Raw genomic sequence first — 24,894 nt, 5'->3', positions numbered from 1 at the left:
CAAATCCATCCCTCCAGTTTGATGGTTCCTGGGAGCTGTACTCAGGCAGCAGGTTCTAGCTTGTGTTATGTGAAAGTTGCATCAAGGAAAATGCTGACATGAGCTAATAAATCATATTTCAAGGTGACCAAAATATAACTTCTGGGTCCCCCAAGGGTTTTTGTCGCTATCAGCTTTAATAAATAGTTTAAAAGGGAATTTTAGGCAACAAATGTGATGGTAGCATAAGATGATTAGGAGCAATAAAAGCTGGAGGAGAAATGACAAAATCAAGAGGGGCCTAATAAAGCTGGATAAATGGGCAATGCAGCAGCAAATGAAAGGCAGTGTTGCAAGAAAATTTACACCAGAAAAAATGATGTTAACTCTTTTCATGCATTCTTGAGTTCTGTATTTCGCTCTGAAGAAATCTGGAGTCTTTGACCGATGGTTTAAAGAACACTGCTACTCAGAGCCCAGGTGTGATGATCAGTGCAGAATAAGAGTGGCAGGGCATGCAATCTGCCTAGACAAGGCAGAGATAGGTGGTAGGAAAAGGAAAGGAAAACATCAGACACTGTAGTGTTTGCCCACAGTCACTTGTAAAACCAAGTGTAGAGCAGAGGGCTTGGGAATGTCATGCCTAGGGCCAGACTGAGCAGCAGGGATGAATCCCTAGAGGCCAGGCCATTAACTGAGAGGCATATAGCTCCAGGGGGCCATAGCATCATACAGATGGCCAGGATGGGGGGAATGAATTGCTCTTTGTCTAACTCTGTTTGTTAGAGAGTTGAGATGGATTGCTTAGCCCATATGCTCAATTTTTAAGTGGCTGAAATTAGTAAAATGACTTGCATGCTCTGTTATTTTTTCCTCTGAACCACTGATTTGCAGCCACAGCTGAGACTAGGGGATTGTTGCTGGATGGCAAATCCTTCGTCATCAGAGGAGCAAACCAAAATGATTAGTGGTAAAAGCTCTGTGCACTCAGACCAACCTTGGCGCACAAGGGGACTGAGGACACTGGTGAGGGCACGTAGGACCTTGTCCTGGCCCTCTGACCTTTCTGTCCTTACACCAGGGCATTGGATAGAGTAGGTGTCTTGCAGAACTGGGACTGTCCCCTGGAGGTGTCTGGTGGTGTGGCAAAGCCCAGTCCCTCCACCATGGCAGGCTGAACTCCCTGGCTGTAAACCATGAGCAGGTTTTATGTAGTGCTGTAAATGTTCATGCCCAGGGCCAGGCCTGTCCTTGAGCAGGGGGCTGAGGACCTGTGTGACCAGTGTGCTTGTGTCACTGACAGTCTGTGGCACCACGTGTTTCCTTTGGGCTTGGAGTCCTTCTCTTCTACTGTGGGCTTGCTGAGCCCTGATGTGTCTGAAAAGGGATACTTTTCACATCTCATCAGCAAAACCAGAGGGTTCTTCTGTTTTGTTTGTGGCAATGTGATAGACTCAAGTGTTGGTTGTTGGCATAGAGATTTCACAGACTGCAGAAACACTGTCACCTGTTCCATAAAACAGGGGAAAAAAAGTGCCAGGCTGCCAAGTGCCTACTAAACACCAGCTGGTAAGTGTCACAACATCAAGCTGTGCAGCTATTGACTGTGATCACAAGTTGAGGCAAACCTGAGGACAATCAGAGAGCCTAACACTGACATGCAGCTTAGGAAGGTGGGTTATGAATTCCCCTGTGGCATGAGTGCAAGCCCCTAGCAAAAGGGCTGCTGGTCTTTCCACACGGGGGGATATAAAGCCTGAGAAACTGCTCCCAGATGCTGCTTAGCCTGTCTTGCAGAGACCATGTCTGGGGGCTTCTGTGGAGTCAAAACAGACCATGAGGCAGCTCATCCTGGGAAGACTCTCAGTCAGTGCAGAAAGTTGAAGGCAATATGATGCTGGACAGTACTTTGATGCCCCATTCTCTCACTCTGCCTACAATAGGAGATTTAAACCATCATGGAATCAGGACATGAAGAACAATATTTTGTTACTGTAGACTATGTCTACCTGGAGAGACAGTAATGGTCTGAAAATACCAAATCATATCTCTGTGGAGGGACAAAGTCATCTTTGTGCACTGCAGGCTTGTATGGCTGCGAGGGGTACATGCCTTATACTTCCCCTGGAAGGCTTTCAGCAATGAGGGTACTGATGCTGTGGAAGACTGCCTAGAAAGGTTAGAGAGCTTCAACAGCTGGGGCTTTAAGAAAAATGAGGCATCTGCTGTGTAAAACTAATATTTAGATCAAGCAGGGAAGTGGTAGAATAGATGCAGTCCTGCCTATGTCCTGTGGTGGTAGAGATGAGGAAGCTCTCAGACTTTCAAGAGCAGCTTTGTGTCCTTTACACTTGATCATGATGACTGCAGTTCCAGTTTAATATTTTAAAATCAATATGACATGTGAGGGTGAGTACTACAGTATGAATAAAAAAATCACTAACAAATTATTATCAGTGCTCTTTCTACAGTTGTGTAAAGCATGTTCATGTGATAAGCAGAGCCCTTGGCTTATTATGTTTGTGAAGGCCCAGATTTTCATCACATCACATTAGCAAGCAAGAAGTCACTAAAATCTTTTTTCCAGGGTGGGTGCATAGCTCTCCAGGGGTGCATGACTTTGTATGAGTCTACAGAAACAAGGCTTCTGTCTTAAATTGGTGCAACCTAATATTAGGCTAAGGAGAGACTGCAATATTTTGTGCACATCTGCAACAGGAACCGAGCACGGCATGCCCATGGTATAAGTGTGGTAACTGGGTGGTTATGTGTGCACATCTACTTTCTGGGCAATTGGAGGTGTAGAGTGTCCTTAGCTAGAAATAAACCTGCAAATTCCATTGCAGACTGTTCTGGTTTCAGAGGCCTTTTGCCACTTTCCATGAAACTTGTTTTAATGTCATTTCCCTAGCTTTTCTCATTTACACATGTAAAGAGGAGATGATCCAGGTGCAAAACTGACTTCAGAGTGAGAATAAATAGACATTTTATCTTAGTCTGTCATGCCTCTGAAGGCATGAGATTGTCAGGGGCACGTAACTGGTTTCCAAGCCTATCAATGCCCCAGCCTTAATGTTTCAAAAAAAACCAGGCAAGATTTTATTTTGACTTCAGCATGATTTGATTAGAAAACTAACTAGTCTGGTGGGCTGTACTTGGGCTGATTCACTGCTAGGGGCAATGTCCAAGTGAACAATGATAAAAGAAGCAGACAATCTGCTCGATTCTGCAAACTGAAGCCTTGTCTCCTTGACACGATGCTGATGAACCATTTTTTCTTGATGCTCAAGGCATGTAAAGCTGCAGATAAGCACTAGCTGCAGTGTGCAAAGTAGTCAATAAATTGCCATCAGACTTTCCCTTCTGTTTAACTTTTATTAAAAGAGGTGCTAAGGTACTGTACTGTATGCAGTACATCATATTTATTACCAAAATTAACAAATATACAAAACTTATACATGTAATTTTCTTACATCCATTTATTGGTCTATAATACTGCATTTGTTCAAGTAGGTTATCTACAGTATGTAAACATCCCTTGGATTGACCTCACACAGATTAGGAAAGCCCATCTAACCCATGTAGTTACCAAATATAGCTTTTTCTTATTTTAAAATTTATTTGGCTTTCATTGGTAGAATCTAATCTTCACATTTGGCACATGGAAGAGACATCTACAGTGCAAAAGAGGCAGATTTTCTGGTTTTGTTCTGAGCAGTTTAGCAGAGTCATGGTTTTAAAGAGTCAAGAATAAATTTACACAAACTTGATAGGAGGTGGATTAGTGTTAACGCCAATGACTCACAGATCAGCCATTAAACTAAAGCAGAAATCCAAAGCCTCTTCCCCAGCCCTCTCAGTCACATTGAAAAAAAAAACAAACCCCAACCTCAGCCTTGTTTCTAAAGGATTGAAAAGAACTCTGTTAGCAAGAGAGGGAGGAGCCCTCTGACATTCCAGTTTCAATTTTCTGCTTTGTGGATTTTTTTCTCTTGTTAGCAAGCAACCCTTTTCTCTTCTAATGGGGGAAAAATGACCAGTAGGAAGCAACTCTTCTGTGGTGACAGTTTCTCAGTGAGCTGGAGATTACAGTTGGAGTTTACAGATCTTTGAACCCTGATGTATAGAGCCCAGTAAGCTGCCGTGTACAAAGGGGAGAGAAAGGAAAAGAGAGACAGAGAGAGAGAGCAACGCCATATTCCAGGTGTGGAGCTCTCCAATTTTGCTGAAAGAACAAGGAAAAACCTTCCTTCCTTCTGTTTCTCATAGTTTCAAAAATGTGACTTAATTTAACTGAGTAAAGCTGATCCAGAGAGACCTTAATTTGCACCCTTCTTCCCATTCTCATCCAAGCACTGTATTGCTATTTTTTATGAGGCCTCACCCATGTCCATGGAAGCATCTGATGAGAATGGACTGAACTGGACACCAATTCACGTGGAAAGCCCCCTGGCGTCCCTCGTCTGTTACCACAGAGCCCCGCTGCTGTCTGTGGCCCCGTACATCTCGGCCAGCTTCTTGAAGCGCGGCCCCCAGTCCGTCAGGTAGTCGTAGCTCTGGTCTGAGTCTGTCGTCACGGACTGTAAGGAGCTGAGCGACTCCGCCACCGAGCCATTCCCCTCAAACATGTAGGTCTGGAGGGAGTCGAAGGGAGGTGCCCACAGGTCCATGTCAGCTTCGTACAGCTTGGCGAGCACGTAGTTGTGGACGTTGTTGTCCATGACGCACGCCTGAGGCACGTATCGGGAGAGGCTCTCTATTTCAGGGAGCATGTCCTGCCGGTTCTTCACCACCAGCTGGGCCTCCCGGGGGTTCCACATGGCGGCAATGTCGAAGGCCTCCGTGTCCTCCTCCCCGCCACCCTCGTCATCATACCTGACGATGTTCTCGTGGATGTTCTCCTCCTCGTCGATGATGTACGGCTGCTTCCGCTGGCGCCGCATGGAGAGGATGAGGAGCACCAGTACTGCAGGAGCCAAGCAAGACACGGGGCTGTCAGCAAGGAGGCAGATCTTGCCAGGGCTTCAGACTTTCCTCTGCCCTACTTTCCTCTGGGTGAGCCCAACTAGCCCCTTGAATTTAAAGAGCTGTGGTTGCAAGCTGAGGGGTGTAGAAATCTCTCACTCTCACTCCCCAGTCAAAATTGGCAGCTTGAGGTCCTGCTAATCTGTCCCTTTTCTCATTTGAATACTTAACTCTTGGTGACACTTAGGACATGTATATACAGTGGTGCTTTCCACTTTTAAGCTAGTCAGCTCAGAGGTCAGTAACAGCTTATCTGCAGCAGCATAGAGCCACTGAGATATTTTGTTTTCTGCTCTGTGGGTGGGTTTTGCAGCCTTCTTTGGGGATGCCTCTTGCGCTGGCCACTGCATGTGACATAGATGGATGGTCCTAGGGCAATGTGGTGATATGTCTGCCTACACAGCAAAATGGAGATCTAGCCACTTAGTCTGCTGTAAGGAATTTTTTTTATCTGCAAGCCTCCTGCAGCACTGCAGTGCTCCTTGCCCTCACTGTGCTTATTAGCATGGGGAGAAGTGGGCATACAGGCACCAGAGCACTTTGTTATTGAAAATGTGCCATCACTTGGTGACTATTTCCACAGTTAGAATTCAGCAAAGATTTTGGATACAGAAACTTTGAATGGAGGTATCTAGGCTCCTTTGAAGATCCAGAAGTGAGGCACTTTTAGAGAAATTTTTATGTATCTCACTACATTGTCCCTCAAACTAGGTCCCCTGAAATTTCAGAGAATGTGTGTTTTGAACTAGTATTGCATGATATGAGAAAGTGAACAAGGAAGCTGAAGTTCTTTTGTTACCAACAGCTAACAGGGGACATAGGATATCTGGGCAAGCAAAGCATGAAATTTATTTGTGGAGACAGAACTCATGCAAGACACTCAGCCCCTTTACTGCAGCACAGTCACCATTTAAAGGTATAGTCTCAAGGAAAAAGGATGGAGGATATCTCTCTCCAAAAGACAAGAAATAGAACTGGGCTTACCACTACTTTTTCCTGTGGAGCAGAATGAGAAACTAACCTGCCTCAAGCCACAGGTCTCAATAATTCCCACTGCCATACCCTTGCAGGAATGCAGGGCCATATCAGACACCCTAGCACTTTGGGCATCTGGCAGAAATTTTTGCAGGCCGTAGTTTTCCCCCATTCCTACGGTCCAGAGCCTGAAGTCATATGCAGCTGACTACACCATCACATGCTTGATTTGGCCCTTTAGGCGTGCCTGTGCCTACGTATACAGGTATACACAGATGTGTGTGGGTCCTACACCTTTTGTGGGTCAGCAGCCCCCTGGCCAGAACAGGAAAGTCTGTCCCTCCCAAAAGAGGCGAAGGCTTTACCTAGCAGGACAAAGACGCAGGCGAGGATGGCGATGAGTGCCCCTCGGCTCAGGCTGACGGGGAGCACGTAGGCCTCGGCGTTGCAGGACATCACCATGCCCTCCTCGTCGCAGCTGCACACGTGCACGGTCAGCGTGCCCGTGCTGCTCAGCACTGGGCGCCCGTTGTCGCTGATCAGGATGGGCAGGTAGAAGGTGCTCTGCTCGTGTTGTCTGAAGCCAGAGCGTCTCGTCAAAATCCACGCTGTGTTGTCTAGGGGCAGGAAGTAAACAGAGAGATGGCTTATGCGCAGAGCAAATACATTCAGCAGAGAAAGAATGTAAAAAAAAACCCCACACTTTTTTTTCTTTCTCTTTTCTTCTTTTCTTTTTTATCAGTTCATCACTAATCATATTGCCTCTGTTTCCCCTGTACCAGTAACTTCTCAGGCCATAAATCCAAATCTGAGGGGCATACACACCTTAGGAGTTGCCTTTACCCCTTCTGATATAAGATGCCCAGAGCAAACTCATAGTGTTCAGATTTAGCTAAGAGAGCTTCAGAGGGAAAGACAGAAATGAGCAGGTGAAGACAACTTGTCCTGTTTGCTTATGCTCAGCAGCTTTTCTAGATCTCAGATGCTGCCACCGTTTTGGAGACACTGCATAAAACCTTTGTTGACATGTTATGATACTCTGTGGTTTTTGATACGTGGCATGGTCATCTGCTTGAGGCAACCAGGAGACAAAGGAAAAAATCCAGCTTGCTATCCTAAAGCCGCAGCAAGTTGAAAATTCACAACTAAACTTTTTTTTCCGTGAAATATATGCAATTTCATTAGTATTTCTGCCATGGAAAAAAATCAGAATGCTTCATGTCATCATTGTCAGAATTATTCTGCTTTGATTTGACCATTCTGCTTCATTTATTGTGACTGCCTGTTTTTTATAAAAACTTAAATCAAAAGGAATCAAAATGATGCTGCTGACAAAAATAGTAAAAGAGTGACCCAACAGTTGCTGTTGGCCATTTCAAGGGAAATTCCTACCTTTGGGGCTTTTTCCTTCATATTCAACATGTTTTTTAAATGTCAAAAATTACCAGTGGCATTTGAATTCCTGTCTATCTCCTCCCTCAAATTCCTCAGAATGTGCAGTAAGTTTCCTAATTTAAAAAAAGGGATAAAAAAAGTGGAAAGTGGATTCAGGAAGTTGTTCTCAATTTTCAGGATGCCAAAACAAAACTCTTTGGAGATGAATGTTGATTTTTTCAGTGCTGACTTTGAGCCTTGTGGCCTCAGAGTCTTTTGGAAAGTGCAGGACTGAGTGTCTCCAATGTGATCTCGCTCACCAAAGAATCTAAAGGAACTTGCATGAAAATTGTCCTTTCTTACAAACATGTCTGCAAGGCTTAGGCCAGGAAAGACTAATGGGGAGCACAGGTACTTTTTCTCTTTGGAAGACCTAAAAGCTTTGATTCTGTGCACTGATGTTGTGGCATTTTTTGGGAGACGATCTTCATGCAGTTTCTTTTACTACTTAGTTTTGTTTCCTGTTCCTTAGTTCAAAAGAGGTCACACAGTCTGGCCATCTGCATCTCCTGGTTGTTAGCAATGCACATTTGCTATGCTTGAGAATGCAGGATGCTGATCAGCTCTTCGCAGGTGGATTGGTGACTGCTGCCTGGAAATGGCAAGAAACCTTCTGATCACAAGCAGACTGTGAAAAAACCTAAAATATTAACATAGAAGTGTTCAATTTCCTTATTATTTCTCTGTTCATTCACTACTAAGATTTAAATCTTAGCAGTATTTTTTTTCAATGTAGAGACTCAGGTTACATGCAGATAAATTCAGCTATATTATCTACAGTAGTGTGGACACCAAAAATGATTTGATGGCTTTTTGAAGGGAAATCAGGAGCATCATATACAGCCAACTCAAACTCAAGCTAGACTAGCCAGACTTGTCTTCCAGACCTAAACTAGGGTCCAAGTTACAAACTCTGTGCTGCAAATCTTATGGCATCAGAGAGTACAGGCAACCTAGGTATTGAGAGGTCAGGTTTCACAGTTTGTGAGATGAATTTAAATTTGTGACATGTTTTTAAAAAGAATCTCAGGGTCTTTTGTCTTGCACATTGACAACATTTCCCTCTGGAAACATAAGATTCTGAAGAGTGCTGTACATCTGCATGCAAATAGTGAAATTGTGGTGTCTTGTTAAATCATGTGATCCCAAGAGCTGGAGCTTTGAGGAAAAACCACTAGGTGCAAGATGAAATCCTAAAGTTGCTTAAAACTGATGATGTGTCAGTGTTTACTGATTTCACCTTTGATATGCAATGCAGCTCTGAGTACATTCAGTGGGTAGGGACAGACATAGATAGGTAGGTGTCTTCCTAGGAGCAAGCAATAGGACAAGAGGAAACAGCCTCAGAGGCTTGGGAATTAGAAAAAATTTCTTCACTGAATGGATGATCAGGCATGAAAAAGTCTGTTCAGGGAAGTGTTTGAGTCACCACTCCTGGAGATGTTCAAAAGATGTGTAGGTGGGGCACTTAGGGCCATGGTTTAGTGGTGGACTCAGCAGCACTAGATTAACAGTTGGACTCAATGATTTTGGAGGCCTTTTCCAGCCTAAATGACTCTGTGATTCAGGAATGTGTCCCAAAACTCATCAGAGAGCAGTACCCTGTGCCTCCCATGGCTCCTGGACAAAGAGAGTGCTGTGGACAGGAGCCCTTGCCTGCTCACACCTTTCCCTTCTCTCTCCTGGGGCACATGCAAGTGCTTTCTCTCCCTTGGGCTGTTTATGTGCCCTCTATATGTGCTCCACAGCTGTTAATATCACATCTTTGCATCACTGGGCCAGTACTGGCATGAGGAAAAGCAGCCCAAAGGCAGAAAGTGGCAAAGTGCCTGCATTTATGCTGTGTCAATGAAAATACTTGAGTCAACCTAACTGTAGCAGTTTGGTTGTTTTTCGCTTTCCTACGTGAAAGATTCACTTTCTTTAAACCGACTTACAATACAAGTCACAACTTCTATTCAGGTGACAGCAAAACTTCATTTCATGTAAAATTGCTCTTTGTGAGGGGGAAAAAAGATTAGTTATTCTGAGCTGGTTGTACTTTGCCTGTAAAAGAAGTCACAGGCAGTAAACCTGGCAGAAGCTGTGCAAAATCAGTTAGTGAGAGATCTCAGGGGTTTTTAATAGTTCTTTTTTCAATCCAAAACCAAGTTTCTATAATCTAATATTGAAAGATACATATATATATATACACCTTCTGCTGTGATGCACTGGCCATATCATCCAGGTCTTAAATGTTCTTGGTGATTAAATTATCTTCATTTAATCTCCCAGCATTACATTTTGGGCCTTTTGTTTCATTTTGCTTTGTACTAGGCAGGCATCCAATTCATCCCTGAAGAATTTTTCTACCTGTTACTCTGCAGCTGAAATACATTGGTGCCAAAGCTCGTTGTGTGACTCATTAAAAGCCAATGTGATTTGATGTGCTAGTGCACTGCGAAGGACATGCTGGAATGTGATGCAGCATGGCAGAAACTGGAATACACAATTTTGTTCCAAATTTGATATCTGCTAAGCCCCAGCCATCAAGAGAAGAGGGAAGAGGGCTTGTGAGGACATGAAGGCCCTTATATTAAAAAAAAAAAAAAAAAAAAGCAGGCATGATAAGAATGCATAAAATGCATAATATTTTATAATATTTTTCCTTCCAGCTTCCAACACAGCACCTTTGGCTCATAGAGGGCTGGATGGCAGCGCTTAACTCCAACACTGAGCAGAGATGCTGAAGATTGCAGCATGGCTGGTTCCACATTTGTATGAAAACTGAACTTCCCACAAGTATGCAGGCTGGTATGTGGTTGTGAGAACAAGCCATGGAGCACCATCTTCCTGCAGATTTTTGCCTCACTGGAAGTGATGTATCACTCTGGAGAGGTCATGGGAATTAACCACTGTGTAGGTCTCAAACTTGAGATCAGAGCTAACACTGCTCTTCTCACAAGAAAGGCTTAGCTTGTTTCTGCATGCACCTGCAGATGAACTGGGGATGATTAGCCTGACAGTTCTGTGAGACTTTAAAAACTGATTGTAATAATTATGAAGAGTTAGGAATAATATAAAGAAATATTCCAACAGCAGCAGGAGAAAGAACACAAGGAAGCAGGCAATCTAGATACGACTGGGTTGGGCAAAGAGTCACACCTTTCCTTGAGGATTTTCAGCTCACTGCTTACATGTGTGAAGTAGACTGCAGTTTCAGGGAAGGCAGAAATAGCTAGAAACTTTCCTAGGACAAATTTAATTGTAGTGTGAAGGACTGCCAGAGGCTTCCAGTGACAGGCCTGGGCTGCCTGATCCTGCAGCCCTTAAAAAGGGCTTCTCTCTTGAACAGTTCCTGGTTCCCAAAGATGGAGGGCAGCGATTAAGGTTCAAGAGAATATCAGCTCAGAGTTTAATCTGGAAATGTAGTAAATTTATTTTGTTGCTCATTCTTTAGAGCAAGCCTCTCTTTCTAACTTTTTCCCAGCATAGTCTCACTGGGAAGAAGGTGGAAGAAGGATGGCTTGCCAAAGCCTTACAACAGACACTGAAGAGATGGGAGACGCCAGCTCAATTCCCTGCTTCATCACATTTATCCTATAAGGCCTTGAGAAGCCATTTGTGCCCATGTCTATTTCTCACTGATTTTACTGAACTCAAAGAGAACCCAGCGTGTAAGTAGCTTAATTTCTCCTTGCCCCAGATCCCCATCTATAAAGGAGAACAATAGGATTTCTCTGTCTGCTGAAGATATGCAAAGAATGAATAGAGTGAAGAAGTTCTCAGAGACTAAAATTACAAGGGCCAAAAAAATATGTAAAACAGCTAATCAGAATGCAAACTGTGATCTATCTGTTGCTCAGTATAAATCAAGGTTTCAGTTGTTGCCAAGAAGGCTACATGTCTTGCAGTTTCTCTTACTGCTGTATTGGACAACCAAGTAATCTGCACAATTGCTAATCTTACAGCTCCTTCCCACAGCCTGGGAAGCATTGCTGTCTCCTGTTTATGAGCACAGACTGTGACTAGCAAAGTGTGTTCTGTTTCTTTTCTAGCCACCCTGTGACAAACAGTATAGCTACTCCCTCTATGCCTAGGTTATATGATTTATATAGTTCTTAGTGGCACTCAGATGAAAATATAAACATAAATTACCTTTACTGAAATTACTACTACACTCCAAATTGCTGAGGCAGTAAATAAACCCTTAATCATAGAATCATAGAATATGCTGAGCTGTAGGGGACCCATCAGGATAGCTGAGTCGAACTCCTGGCCCTGCACAGGATACCCCAAGAGTCGTGCTGTGTGCCAAATGCTTCTTGAACTGAGACAGGTTTGGTGCTGTGACCACTTCCCTGGGGAGCCTTTCCAGTGCTCATACAGCCTCTGGGTGAAAAATTTCTTCCTCATAACCAACCTAAACATCCCCTGGCTCAGTTTGATGCTGTTTGTAGAGTCCTGTCACTGGTCACCAGAGAGAAGAGATCAGTACCTGCTCCTCTGATTCCCCTCACAAGGAAATTGTAGACTGCAGTGAGGTCTCCCCTCAGTCTCCTCCAGGCTGAATACACCAAGTGACCCCAGCTGCACCCAATACAGCTTCCCCTCAAACCCTTTTTCCTTTTTCGTCATGGCCTTCCTTTGCATGCTCTCTAATAGCTTAATATTCTTCTTATATTATGGTTTACTATGTGGATCATTCAAATAGTCAGTGGCTTGATACTTAACATTTTTATTTCAAATTAGTAACTAATAGTACCTTAAAATTCTAGTGAGATATATATATATGGAAAGCTGGTATTTTATAGAGAGTGAGAGGCACAGCCATTCAGTCACTGCTGTCACTATAAATTATTGCAAGTATGGCCTTAGACAGAAAAAGTGCATCTGATGCTGGGAGTTTTTTGTGTTTCTTTATTTAGAACAATGCCTTGAGGATGAAATGAGCTTGCTTTGCCAAATGCTTTAGCAATAGTTCTATTTGTTCATTTATTTTGGCAATATATACTCACAAATAAAAAGACAAGGAGGAAAGAAGGGGATAAAAATGCAAGAAATTGTGTGGGGAGACTTCAGGGACACTATAGAAAAAATGCTTTTGGGATGAAAGAGCATTAGCATACTGTGAAGGAGGGCTCCAGACACTGTCAGTAACATGTTTTGAGACATGTTTGGTCAGTGAAAGCATGGGGTTTTTTATAAGCCTTTCTGCTGCTCTTTTGTATGCCTTGAGATCCCGTAAGCCCATATGCCTTCATAAGCCCATAAAATAGGGGCTTATGGATGTAAGTGTGACAAGTAGGCATGTGTGGAAGCAAGGCTAGGCTTGGAGGTTGGCCATGGGTATTACAGGTGGCCAGTCTTTCTCATTTATTCTGGAATTACTTGCTGATTCATGGTACTTTACACACGAAACTTGTACTGAAACCCAGCCCCTCAATACTGACTTTCAAAGCTCTGTCACTCAAGGTCCTCCCTCTTTTCAAATGAAGGCTGCTGTGGACCTGATTTTAGACCCTGTCTGCCCACGGAGATCATCTATCAACCGCAGTCATGCAAAGGCCTGCTATGGCAGGACTTTCCTGCAGCTCCAAAACCAGCAAAGCTTTCCCAAAAGAATCAAATTCCACTGGTTAGAATGTTCAAATGCCAGTGATTTGCCATGAGTCTTCCCACTGGAGTTTCAGTTTCTACTTAGGTCATCTTACACAGACCTTCAGCTGTACACCTAAGGCTCTGCGAGTCCTCCCTACTTCCTTCTTTCTCTAGGGAAATGAGGATGTGCAAAGAGAAAGAAAAAAGTGCTTGGAGGAAAAGACTGGAACAGTACAAAACCCTTCCCTTTTTCTGTGCCTGGAAGAAAACATGAAGAGTACAAAAGAAGAGCAATGTAATTCCCCTCAGACTTGTCTTCTAGTTCCAGTTACTATCCTACCTTTAAGCATCTCGTTTTGAGCAAATGCAATTTCCACTCCGATAATCCGAGATGCCTGCAGCCTGACCAAAAGACCTGAATTTGCTCAAAACACTGGCACATTTCCTCGAAAAAGAAAAAGGGGCCTATTGCTAGAGAATATTTATAGAGAAGAAAATATCATATAACTTTCAAGTGTATTAAGTAATATGTCATTTTATTATTGCCTTTAAGGAGCAGGTGTCACTTGGTATTATTTGAAATGGCAGTCTTACTACCCACTGTAACTCACAGCTTCTCAAGCCCAACTCAGGCATTAGAAATTAGAGTAGCTAACTGTCTGTGTCCACTCTGATTACCTTGATTGTCCCTTAGAGTAAAGTTGGGGTTGTTGGCTGCCTCTGGAGCCAGGCTGTAGTAGAAATGCTGACCCTCCTGTGGGTCATCCCTGTCGATGGCACTCACTGTCTGAATCAGCTACAGAACACAAGAGAAAAGTAGAAATGGGTGAGAAGCAAAATATTTATAATATAAACAAATAATCAAACAGATAACATGTATTTTAAATCTATAAATATAAGCAACTGGAGCATTTGAATAAAATTGCCTTCCAGAGGTAAAATCTTCTCTCAAGAAGAGACTCAAAAGCTTGCAAGGGTCATCTATTTTGCTGTGGTCATACACATCACTTTCAAACAAAGGATAATATATTCAGTTTATCTCAAATAAAATGCTTTCCTCTCATGCATCTGTATCTTCTGTTGCACATTTCTTTTTTGTCTTTTGGGGGCCCAGGTTTTTCAGAAGATTCATTGTGCATTAGAGAGCTTGTAAGAAAGCTCATACTTAACTTTCAGCTTCATTATGCAGGTAGAAAAGGACTTCAGGTTGATTATTTTGCCACTCTTTTAGTTTTAAATCACTAAAATTCTTCTAAAGATGTCAGTGGAAATGAGAGAAAAGCCAGCCATGCAGAAACTCTGCATATGCAATAAATAACACCAAACTAAAGAAACAAAGACAATGCTAAATCCAGAAAGAGATTTGTTACTTCACTTAGAGAGACTTTGTAAAGTAGGTCTAACAGCTTGAAGCACAATGAGCACTGTCTGAATAAACATTCTGGCATCTTTTTGGAAAAGGAATAAATCTTCACCTGGATTTTTTTCACTTGAATGCTATTTTTGAATTCAAAGGCAAATATCAGACCCATAAGGGCTCTTTTACCACCTTAAAACTGATTTCAGAACTTTTTAAAATGTTGCAATAGAATTTACCACTCCTTCTGCTGAAGGAAGTAGTCCAGATTAGCATTCATAATAATATTGAGAGACACTCACTCTTCAAAACCAGTAAAAAAGGTCTAGGCAATGATTTCTATTGGCTATATTACTAAGAACCTCTGTAAATTAAGGACAGTTACCCTGACAGTGAGCAGCTATTTCATCCTGCTTCACACAGCTGGGAGAAGATACAGCAAAAACACAATGATATTACTTGCATAGTTTTTCCTTCACAGATCACGAGTGGTGTGTCCATGTGTTTAAATGCCCCTTAAGCCAGTCAGCTTTGCATTAGGAGTCACCAGTCCCCACCGTGGACCCTGGTGGTGGAGCAAGAAGTGGCTGCCCACAAACGATCAGCAGCAGGTGCAGTGAGGGAGGGCTCATGTCTGCCTCTGGCACTGGTGACCTTGTTCAAGGGCTCTGATGGGGTTTTGGAAGGGAGAGGAGCAGAATCTTTGCTGCTTGCTTGAAGGTGCTGGTTTAGAGTGTGTGCAATGGGAAGTCTTGTGTTGCTTTTGACTCTCTGTCATCTCCAGTTCATAGCAGAACATAATCTGCTTGGCACCCCTTTGAACCTAATGTAGTAAGTTATGTCCAGCTCCCATAAGTCCAGGTGCACTTAAGGCTCTTAAAACATTCAGCAGTAAGCCTTGTCTGTCACACGTGGCCTGGGCTGATTCTGTGGCACTTCTCATAACACTTCTCCTCTCTTTGATGCAGCTACAGGACACACTGGCTGTTTGCCTGCTGGCACATGCCTAAGGGAAGGCTTTATTTCAGCTATGAAATGTATTGTGCAGTGAGCCTAGAATCTACTTTGGGAGAACAAAAGAAATGTGAGAGAAACAAAGGAGCTGCTCTATGTGATGCTCCTTCCAGTGTGACATGCTTGCCTTTGGAATGAAGCACAGGCAGCTTCTGATAAGAGTCCAGATGAAACGTGTGAATAGCTGAGCCCTCTTTCCAAAATACACCTTTCCTGGCATGCTGCCTCCCTGTAGGACAGCATGCCCTTCCCAACCCCTGGTATTACAAGCATTTCTTACCTGGCCTGCTTTGGCATTTTCACAAACAAAAGCTTCATAAAATCTTGCGAACTCTGGTGCATTATCATTCACATCCAGGACTTTCACTGTCACAGAGACGCTGCCCACCTGGGAGGGGTTATCTGGAAGAAGAGGGTTTAAGGTAAAGAAAGGAAGAGGATGTTCCCCACTCTGCTCAAGAGATAAAGCAGGTTTTCCACTACTAGCTTGTGTTAAATCACATTTTCCCACCAGGAACTGTGGTGGCTTGGGTATTGTGTGACTCAGAGTGAACCCGCAAATGCTGCTCTCTGTCTAGCCTGGCTTCCCATATAATCACATATTTTACAAACAAAACAATTCTGTAAAAGGCTTCAACCTGGTTCAGTCCAGTGACTTATTTCTACAGCTAAAGTTTTAGACAATGCCCCTTATTATTTTTTATTGTCCTTCAACTGGGCAATACTGTATGTTGAGCCTCCCTTCTGATGGCATGAATTAGAAAGGTACTGTTTTAAGGATAGACTTGTTATTTAGAACTTGTTAAAAATGGCAGTTTCTATCTCCAGTTCAGATATGCTTTGGCTCAGAATTTATGTTCCTTGAACTCAAAAATAGTGTCAAGTCTTTGATACTTTGTACAGAGGGGTTTAAAATGTAATAACACATGAAATTGTACAGAAAAGCTTTCAGTGAAGCTTAAAATTGCAATGAAAATTTTACATTCTGCATGACATCATTTGTGATGTTCTGTCATTTCACTGGTGCATTAGCTTTCTTTGCCAGTAAATCCGTACATCTTTCCACATATCTTCACAAATTCCAAACGAAGTGGCTACAGACTGATTTGTTTTTCTTACTGTGCTTGTCTGCCTCAAATCATCTTTCCCCCTCCCTTATTTAACGACAAAATGAAACTGTAATCAGAAAGAAAAGAGATATTAAGGGGTCAGAAGAGGTGCAAAAATCAAGAAAATGCTTTAATATTAGTATTCTCATTTTCTTTTCAGCTGTAGAACTTTGTACATTTATCTCTAAATATATCTCCCTTTATGGCAAGAAATGATATATTCATATAAACAACAGAGAGTTTACACAAACTCTGGAATTTTCTTAAATGTTCAGTGTACTGTATTCCACAACATGTGTCACATTGTGTCATGGAGATAGTACTCAAACTATGTTGTCTCTCCCTAATTTGTAATATAATCCTTCAGCTTCCAACATATGCATGCATACATCTGGCTAACATACTTGTTGTGGCAGAGGAATACCTGCATTTAAACTCAGAAATAATTGATCTAACCTTTATCTCTAGGGGCCTTATTTGGGAGTGCACAGCTAGGACATTTTTGAAACTATTCACTAAATTAAAATATTGTGCTGCACATGTACAGAGCAAAACAGACAGAGGACTGATGGAAAGGAAACCAAGGAAAGACATGCCTTCCTAGTGCTCTCACTCTCAAGTGCTGCTAGAGGGGCAGCTTTTACAGACTCTTGGAATTGCAATGGCCATTGGTGGCTGAAAAGTAAAAGTAGTGTCAAAATAAATGGGGGTGAAATCCCATCATCTCAACCCCTCTCACTACTTAAAAGGACACAGAAAGGCCTCATGTGCTGGAACAACCTGCAAATATGTGGCAGAATCACTCCAACTCCTGTGGAACATTCCCCCTGCTTTCAAGCTGGCCAATTGCAATCTGGGCAAGCTTGTTTAAAACTTTGTTCCTCTCAAAGCGCTCCATATCTCTGGCACAGCTGAGATGTGCAGGAAGCTTTCTGAGACACAGGGAGTGACTCAGCTATTGGCACCAAGCTGCAGAAAAGCTGCTGCCCCTCACAGACAAACTGAGACATGAGTAAAAGCTATGTGAACCGAAGGAATATCAGGTGAAGACTAGGTGAACCTTTTATTTGCTTATACATCTGAAGCTCCTTTATGAAGCTCACATCTGTGAATATTTCAAACTTAGCTAAATTTTTCATACTGACACTATGAAATGAGCATCTCCTTCTCACAACCTTGAAAAATACCCGACACTTGGCTCAGGTGAATCCTGAGCTTAGTTTTAGCTCATTGTAAAACCCAAAAGCATTAAGAGTTCAGCATACTCCAAGATTCCAAAGCACTCTGGCCCAAATTATTTATGCAGTAAGCAGATGGCGATGTCATTTACTTGCTGCTGAACCAGAGCAGATTTTAACTAGTGACCCAGCAGTGCAGGATCACTGCTGCCTAGCAGTCCCTGCACCACTCAATCCTCCCAGGCAGGACTGGGAGCTCTAGAAGCTGTGCAGCCTTTGCAGCATTTGCTTTAGCTGCCTAGCCCTTCTGAAGTGAGAGGATTCTGCCAAAAACACATCAGGAAGAGTTTTAAATAAATCCTTGGAATGGTAATGAATTGAAAAAGAAGGACTCTGCATTTAATTGCTGTCCTCTATGCCTCCCACCAACTTGTGAAAATGAGCATAGAAAAATAAATAAAATACAGTATTCTGTTGTTGATGTCAGAGGAGCAATTCACTTAATGCGCCTTCCCACTCAGTGCATAACAATATGTGAATTTCGAATTCAGGTCTCTCAGCCTGCTTTGTCTGCTGTATCTCTTTAATCTGTGTACAGTCTGCATTCTCCTTACTCAGCTCCATGGCCAACACAGTGATGTTGTGCCAGGAGATGTCCTCCCGGTCAAGAGGTCTTGCAGTCATCAGTGCTCCTGATGTGATGTCGACATAAAAGAACCTTCCTGGATCGCTGCTCCTGTCGATTGCGTATCTGCAAGAGTACATGTGAAAAACATTATGCAACCCTTGTGAAAATTGTGTGTTATAGCTGATAAAATATCCCAGCACTGGGGATAGTGTCGTACAAAGCAGATCCACATTCTTCCACAGCCTAGTTATGTGCTCTTTTGCCTTGCATAGGTCCAGGCTGAGATGCTGGAAAAAGTTCATGTGGCTAATGGCATTTAACAGTGAGTACTACTTGAATGGAGCTGGAAGACAGGAAGATTTAGAGGAAGAAGCCTCAAAGTAAGGCTCAGATCAGAGCAGGAACATCTGCTTTACAGAGAAAATCTGCCAGTGAGGAGTGTAATTTCTTTTTCTAAGAGAAATAATTATGCCCTGTCCCTAGGCAAATTCAGACAGGATGAAATGGCTTCAGATCAGCTCATTATCTGAGCACCTAGGCTGATGAGGAGGAACACTTGCCTTCCTTGTTCTTCTGCATTCTCTCCTTCTTCAGGGGAATAAACTCAGCCTGCATCCTGAAGCATTCTACTGGTGGAGCTCTGTCAGCACAATGGGGATGATATGTGGCTTTCTCTTAGCATCCAGTCAGAAAAACAGCTCCCTCTGTGAGGCTGATTCATCGTAATTACTGAACCTGCCTGACCAATGTCATGTCAGCTCAGTGCTGGGAACCAGCTTCCTGCACCTTTGAATGAGGGATTGTGGTGGTGCCTGCAGGCCAGAAAACCTGGGCAGGGAGGCAGCTGATTGACAGAGGTCACTGCAGTACTTGGTCAGAGGGGTGATTTCGCAGGGTGTGTAAAATACTCAGTATCCTTCACAGGCATGGCTTTGCTCTTAAAGGCACTTTCTGCAAGCTGCCTTCCCAGCTGACTGTTAGCATGGCAAGGGATACTTTGGCCAAAGCCACACACAGGCCTAGGTAAATGTCACAGCCTAGAACAGAGCCCTGACTTACTGTCCTTTCTGTTTGTTCTTTCATCAGATGGATGGGAACCGAAAGCATTAATCACAACAGACACTGAACAGGGCTCATTCTTCTGAATTTTCTCCTTTCAGCATGAATGTGTTCACTGGAACAAGCATGACAGTCTTATCTTTATATAGAGACTTATTAAACCAGGATATAAAACACTATTGAGATATGTTGTTGGGAAATTCTTTTACACTCTTTTTCAGAACAATCAAAGAGGAAGGGATGGCAAGTTTGTATCCCTTTCCTTCCCAGTCCTTCCTATTTCTTCTTAGATATAGAGATTTCTCAGGCATTTGATTTATTTAGACAATAAGTATGAGTGTTCCTATATTTTGGTATAATAATTACTCTTGTATGAGGGCTATAAAAAGAATTTCTCTCCGATATTTAAGGCCAACAAGTATCTGAAATTGAATATAGACTTGTGAGTAGTGGTTCAGAATTAAGCATTGGTGTCAAGAAGCACAGGTAGATCTTTTTCTGGATTCTCCAGCTAAGTTCTCTTGTTAATAGTACCTGCTCTTGCACACTTGTTTCCACTGTACTATTTAGATAATCTTCCTGAATCGTTTAAAAACAATCATGCCATATTTCCAGCCATCAGAATTTCACAGTATGGGAGCCAGGTACTGGATGCTGGGGAAGTGAGGATTAGAGCCAGATCACAGTTTAGATTTCAGATGGATTTCAGCTTGTGCAACACAGTACATATCTGGGGTTACTGTCTTTCTTATCTTGCCTTGCCCTGTGTAGAGTGAATTCAGTGCAAGCTTAAATCATTGCCAGACTGACTCTGCACTGAGTTGGAATGAATGGAAGAGACCATAGAAGACATAAGAACTAATTCGGCATTTTAGATAGCATTACAAATGCTATTTATTCTTACTTTTTAAATCTATTTCTTTACCTCAGCATGGAGGAAAAGGGGGCAAGGAATGAGGGAAGAAAAGGCAGTGGAAAAGGAGCAGGGTGGAGAGAAAAGAGGAACGAAGCTTTCAAGGAACAGAGTTACAAAACACTCTGCATATTTACAACTTTTTTTTAATGTATTTTTGTTGATGGAATCTGTGCTTTATAGAGTGTTGTTCATCATGGGCAGTCACTGCAAAGCTCTGAAAAAACTAAGAAAAAAACTCATTAAAAATAACAATGATCAATCCTACCCTCTGATAGTCCTCAGAATTGTTCTTATACTATTTTAAGCAGATTAGCAGAGAGCTGTTTGCATTGCAGGGTTTCAATAATGCCTGACAGTAATCAGCAAAATAGGATGTGAGTGGAAAAAAGTTTAGGGTAATGAAATTTTGATGCAGACAGTATAATAGCTTTACTGAGGAATTCAAGGCAATGTCATAAGAAGTATGATAACCTTATAATAGGTAGAAAAGATAGGTATATTAAAGTAGCAGAGATGAAAAAATAATTAGACCAGCAACACAGAGTGCAATACCATTAAGAAGAACAGGCTTTGTGTCTCCTCAGATCTCCTAGCTAAAGCCCACAGAATTGCTTATTTAGATTTTACTTTCTTCAAAAAATCCTAATATTCAATGTTTCAACTCCCTCCTGTATTTCCCAGGACTGTTCCTTAACACAGGTATCTCAGAAGCTGGACCAATGCATGGGTAGTCAAACAGCAACTCAATGCCCAAAACTCTCAGATGAGAGGAGCAGCCGGCCTGCTGGAATAATCAATGTGCAGTCACTAGTTGCTTCTGCAGGTAGTGAAAATCTCTGTGTGTGCTGGCCTTGGAGAAGAACAGCCTCCTCTGATAAATGGGGCTGGCAGTGGCTGGCAGCCACTATGGAAAAGAGTGCTATGATCACACAAATCTGCTCCTTTGGCTCCTTGCTGAGCTGCAGCTATGAAGCTCCCATGGCTGTAAATACACCTTTACCTTTCTTACTGCCTTATGGGAATATCTAGTGCTGCATCTTTGACCAGACACTAGATAATGTGGCAGTTCTTGAATATTTATTAGCATCCATTCAATCTACTCCAAAACTAGCTGCACGTTTGAGCTTGTTGACAAGGGCAAGTTTTGAAAGAGAAGGGGGAGAAAGGAGGAGCAAGTTGATCACCTTGCCATCAGGATGGCAGTGAATTCTCAGTGATGCTGCCAGGTTTTGTGCCAGGAAAGGCAAGACTCTGGGGTTTGTTTTTAATGTATGCTATCAGGACTGGCTGGTAGTGCCTGACTGGCTCATTGCAAGGCTTTATGTGGATATCCTCCACGCCACAGAGCAGGGGCAGCTCCTGCATTGCTTTGACAGAACCCTCAGTGTGTGAGGTCTGGTTTGCTAAACCCACTGACAACTGCTGCTGGCTGGAAAGAGAGTGATCCTCACCCATCACTGCCCCACCAACCAGATGTACTAAGGAGTGCTCCTGGGGCAGCACACAGAGAGGACAGACCTGATGGAGTTGTTGGTCACGTCTGGGTCCTTGGCAGAGATCATCTGTATGGTGGTCCCAATCTCCACATCCTCGGGCACTTCCACAAAGTAGATGCTGGGCTCGAACACAGGAGGCTCGTCCACGTCCTCCACACTGATGTGCACCGTGGTGGTGTCACGGAAGGGACCCAGGTTCAGGAACCGCATTTCCAGGTGAGGGTTGGCACCCTCTACTTTCAAGGTGTAGCTTTTCTTGCTCTCAAAACTTAAAGGCTGAGAGGAAAAAAAATATCTACCATCAGGCACACTGACCCATATCATTATTACTTTTAATTTCAAGTGCAATAAAGAAAAATATTTGCAGATGCAGAAAAAGCATTGAATGACAGTAGTATTAGAAATGGCCCTGTATACTTTTTCTTCTATTTGATAGTTGAGCTGAAAATGCCAGGAGAAATACTTCCAGATCACTTCAAAATACCTTTTCTTTCTTCTTGCCAAAATGAAATATAAGCAGCCACCACACCATTGCATTGTAATTCACACAACCTGTTTTATGCCACTTTGTGGAAAATGCATGAAGAAACAGACAGTAATGGGAGTACCTGAAAATAAGTTAAGATGGTTCCTCAAAAATGGGCCCAGTGGCAGGAACAAGGATATTTATACAGGAGGCAGAGGTCCCAGTTAGCATCCTCTTATTTCCCTGAGGACACTGGAGTCTTGTCTCCAAGACCCCTGTCTGCCAAGCTGATAAAGGGCTCCAATGGGAGCAGGGAACATGGTCAGCCTTTCTTGCAAGTTCTTGTTCCAGTTTTTATCTGTAATCCGTCCTTCCTAGAAGTGAAGTTTTTTCACCTCCTCCTTTCAGTAAGTATCTTAAACCTGGGTTCACCATCCAGGTGTGATGAGTGCTAGGATTTGAATCTGCTCCCTGCCTAGAGAACAGTTTAATTTCAAGGCAGTTTAATTAAAAAGTACCCCTATATCTTCCTGTGGGAACTCTTTCACTTCATATGAAATGTGAAATATTAAATAGTCAAGTACTATTTGAATCAGGGAGTAAGAACAGTCTCCTTTTCCATTTTCCCTTCTCCCTTTTCTCTTTTCCCTTCTCCCTTTTCTTTCCTTCCTAAGACAATGGATAAAGCGGGGGCAGCTTCCCCTGTTAGTAGTTACATAAATTTGATTTCCTATCTGGATAAAACTATTTATTTGGTATACATGGATATAGAAGTAACTAATGTTGACTCTGAATCTATCAATAAATAAATTTTTCATCATCCTTCCATCTTCTTTTCACAGATCCCTGAAGAAATAAGGTGTCTCCAAAACCTTAGAACTGAATGAAAAATTCCATATTTAATGTGCTACTTACCAGTCTTGGTAAGAGATAACTGTATGGATTTGACAAACCAGAACAACAGTATGGAAGGATCAGTCCAAATCATATAAAAAAAGTCACCAGATGAATTACAGCTCACAGAGGGTGCAGCCACACTTCTCAAGTTGCAGTCAGTAGTTGCAAGCAATTGTGCTGTGGTTAAATGTTCACAACCCTTTACTTGAATAATCTGGGGAGGTCTGATGCTGAAAACCAGCACAGCTGAATTCCCTTAGCTTGCACAGATTCTGAGCAAGACAAACTTTGTACAGGAAAGAAATGGCTAATCTCAGGGTCACCTAGTGGGGCATACCTCTCTTTGCTATTTGAAAAGTTTTCAAAAAGAGTGTCTTTTTTTGGACGTCAGGATTTGAGCTTCATGTGTGGAATTACCACACACAGCAGCAGTTCATTTAGACTGGAGTAAGATGTCTGCTGTTCCCACCTAACCCCTTTGCTTCTTCTATTCAGCTTTATTTGAAGACCAGCCACCAGACTGACACACGGACATGGGCAGGAAAATAAAAGAGAAGGAAGATGCCAGAGCCGCTGGAAGTCAAAGGTGCAAAGATCATTACTGTGGCAGTAAAGTTCTCCTTTGCCAGTCATAACTCATTTCTTTCCTGCCATGCCCAATGGGGCAGCTGGCCAGTTCTGCAGCCATGAGGATTGTATTAGTTTAAGTAGCATCAGCAGAAGATTTCCATGCTCAGGCATGGCAGCAGTGTATACTGTGGGCCTCAAAACACCTCCTGAATTCAATCAAGTCTTCAGTACTTGTTAGCTGCCACAACAGCTTCCCTCTTCAGAAGTGGAAATGTTGCAGTGACATATGAAAGCTCATGCTTTCACAGTAAGTTACCAGCACTGATGTCCTGCTTAGGAATGCCTGAGTAAAGACTGGTGTTCTTGAAATGATAAAACTGAAAACCACTCAGCATTTAGTACATGAGAGTGAGGAACGAAGACTGGAGTGGGAACTGGTTTCTTATGCTGGGGACATGATGGTCCAGTATTACTGGAGATGCTGTGCAGTGAGTGAGGCAGTACAAACTGTGCAGTCTGTGGCAGCAGCTACAAACAGGTGATCTGAAACTTGCTCCTGCTGCCCTTAGTTCCACCTGGTACATCAGCAACTCCTGCAGGCACAGCACTTGTCAGTGAGGGTTTGGTGAGGTCTACAAACAATATCCGTGGCTGCAGAGTCATTATTGTCTAACAGGTGCTTATTTATACACTGTAAAAATAGCAGTAAGATATTCACAGGACCAAGCAACACTAATTGTCCACCTGGCAAGGAATGTGCAATGCCAAGGTGCTTAAGCATACACTAAGAAAGAGGCCATTACATTTAACTGTTCCCACATGAAGAAAACTGCGTGAGAAACACTGCATGTACACTGAAAAGCTAAATTATAAAAAAAAGCAGTTAAATCACGGACACACTTAACAGCTGTAAAACCCAATTACGTTATTAAAACACATAATCACTTAGATCAAGTTAGAAAAATGAGAAAAAACAGACAAGTGTGCTAGACCATCACATTTTTGATGCTCCTGTTTGCCTTCATTTTCAAAGATGACTTTCCCTCCCATTTCTCTCCTGTGCTAATGCTTCAACACCACTGTCCCCCTTATCAGATTTGTCTCCTGTGGGTGCATTCAAACCTCTTCCCAATGCTGGTCGCATGGGGAGGGCAGGCAAATTTTCTTCTTCTGTGAACTTATGCTGCAACACACAGCCAAGAGGAGAGGCG

General features: G+C 42.7%; 1 protein-coding gene across 2 annotated transcripts in view; it reads right to left on the bottom strand.

The window, feature by feature from the left end:
* Window positions 1–3,334: 3,334 nt before the first annotated feature.
* Window positions 3,335–24,894, bottom strand: part of CDH20 (cadherin 20) — a 119,151-nt gene continuing 97,591 nt past the window's right edge. For both annotated transcript variants that reach the window (XM_063400607.1, XM_063400617.1), the window contains 6 exons: window positions 21,773–22,026; window positions 18,266–18,402; window positions 15,645–15,766; window positions 13,672–13,789; window positions 6,345–6,596; window positions 3,335–4,945 (listed from right to left, as the gene is read on the bottom strand). In XM_063400607.1, the coding sequence (XP_063256677.1) occupies window positions 4,446–4,945; window positions 6,345–6,596; window positions 13,672–13,789; window positions 15,645–15,766; window positions 18,266–18,402; window positions 21,773–22,026 (1,383 nt within the window). In that variant the 3' untranslated portion in view covers window positions 3,335–4,445. The remainder of the gene's footprint in view (window positions 4,946–6,344; window positions 6,597–13,671; window positions 13,790–15,644; window positions 15,767–18,265; window positions 18,403–21,772; window positions 22,027–24,894) is intronic.

This window comes from Prinia subflava, chromosome 1, assembly GCF_021018805.1.
Source record: "Prinia subflava isolate CZ2003 ecotype Zambia chromosome 1, Cam_Psub_1.2, whole genome shotgun sequence".
Taxonomy (NCBI): Eukaryota; Metazoa; Chordata; class Aves; order Passeriformes; family Cisticolidae; genus Prinia; species Prinia subflava.
The sequence above is the reverse complement of the archived record's forward strand: the minus strand, read 5'-3'. Positions and strand labels throughout refer to the sequence as shown.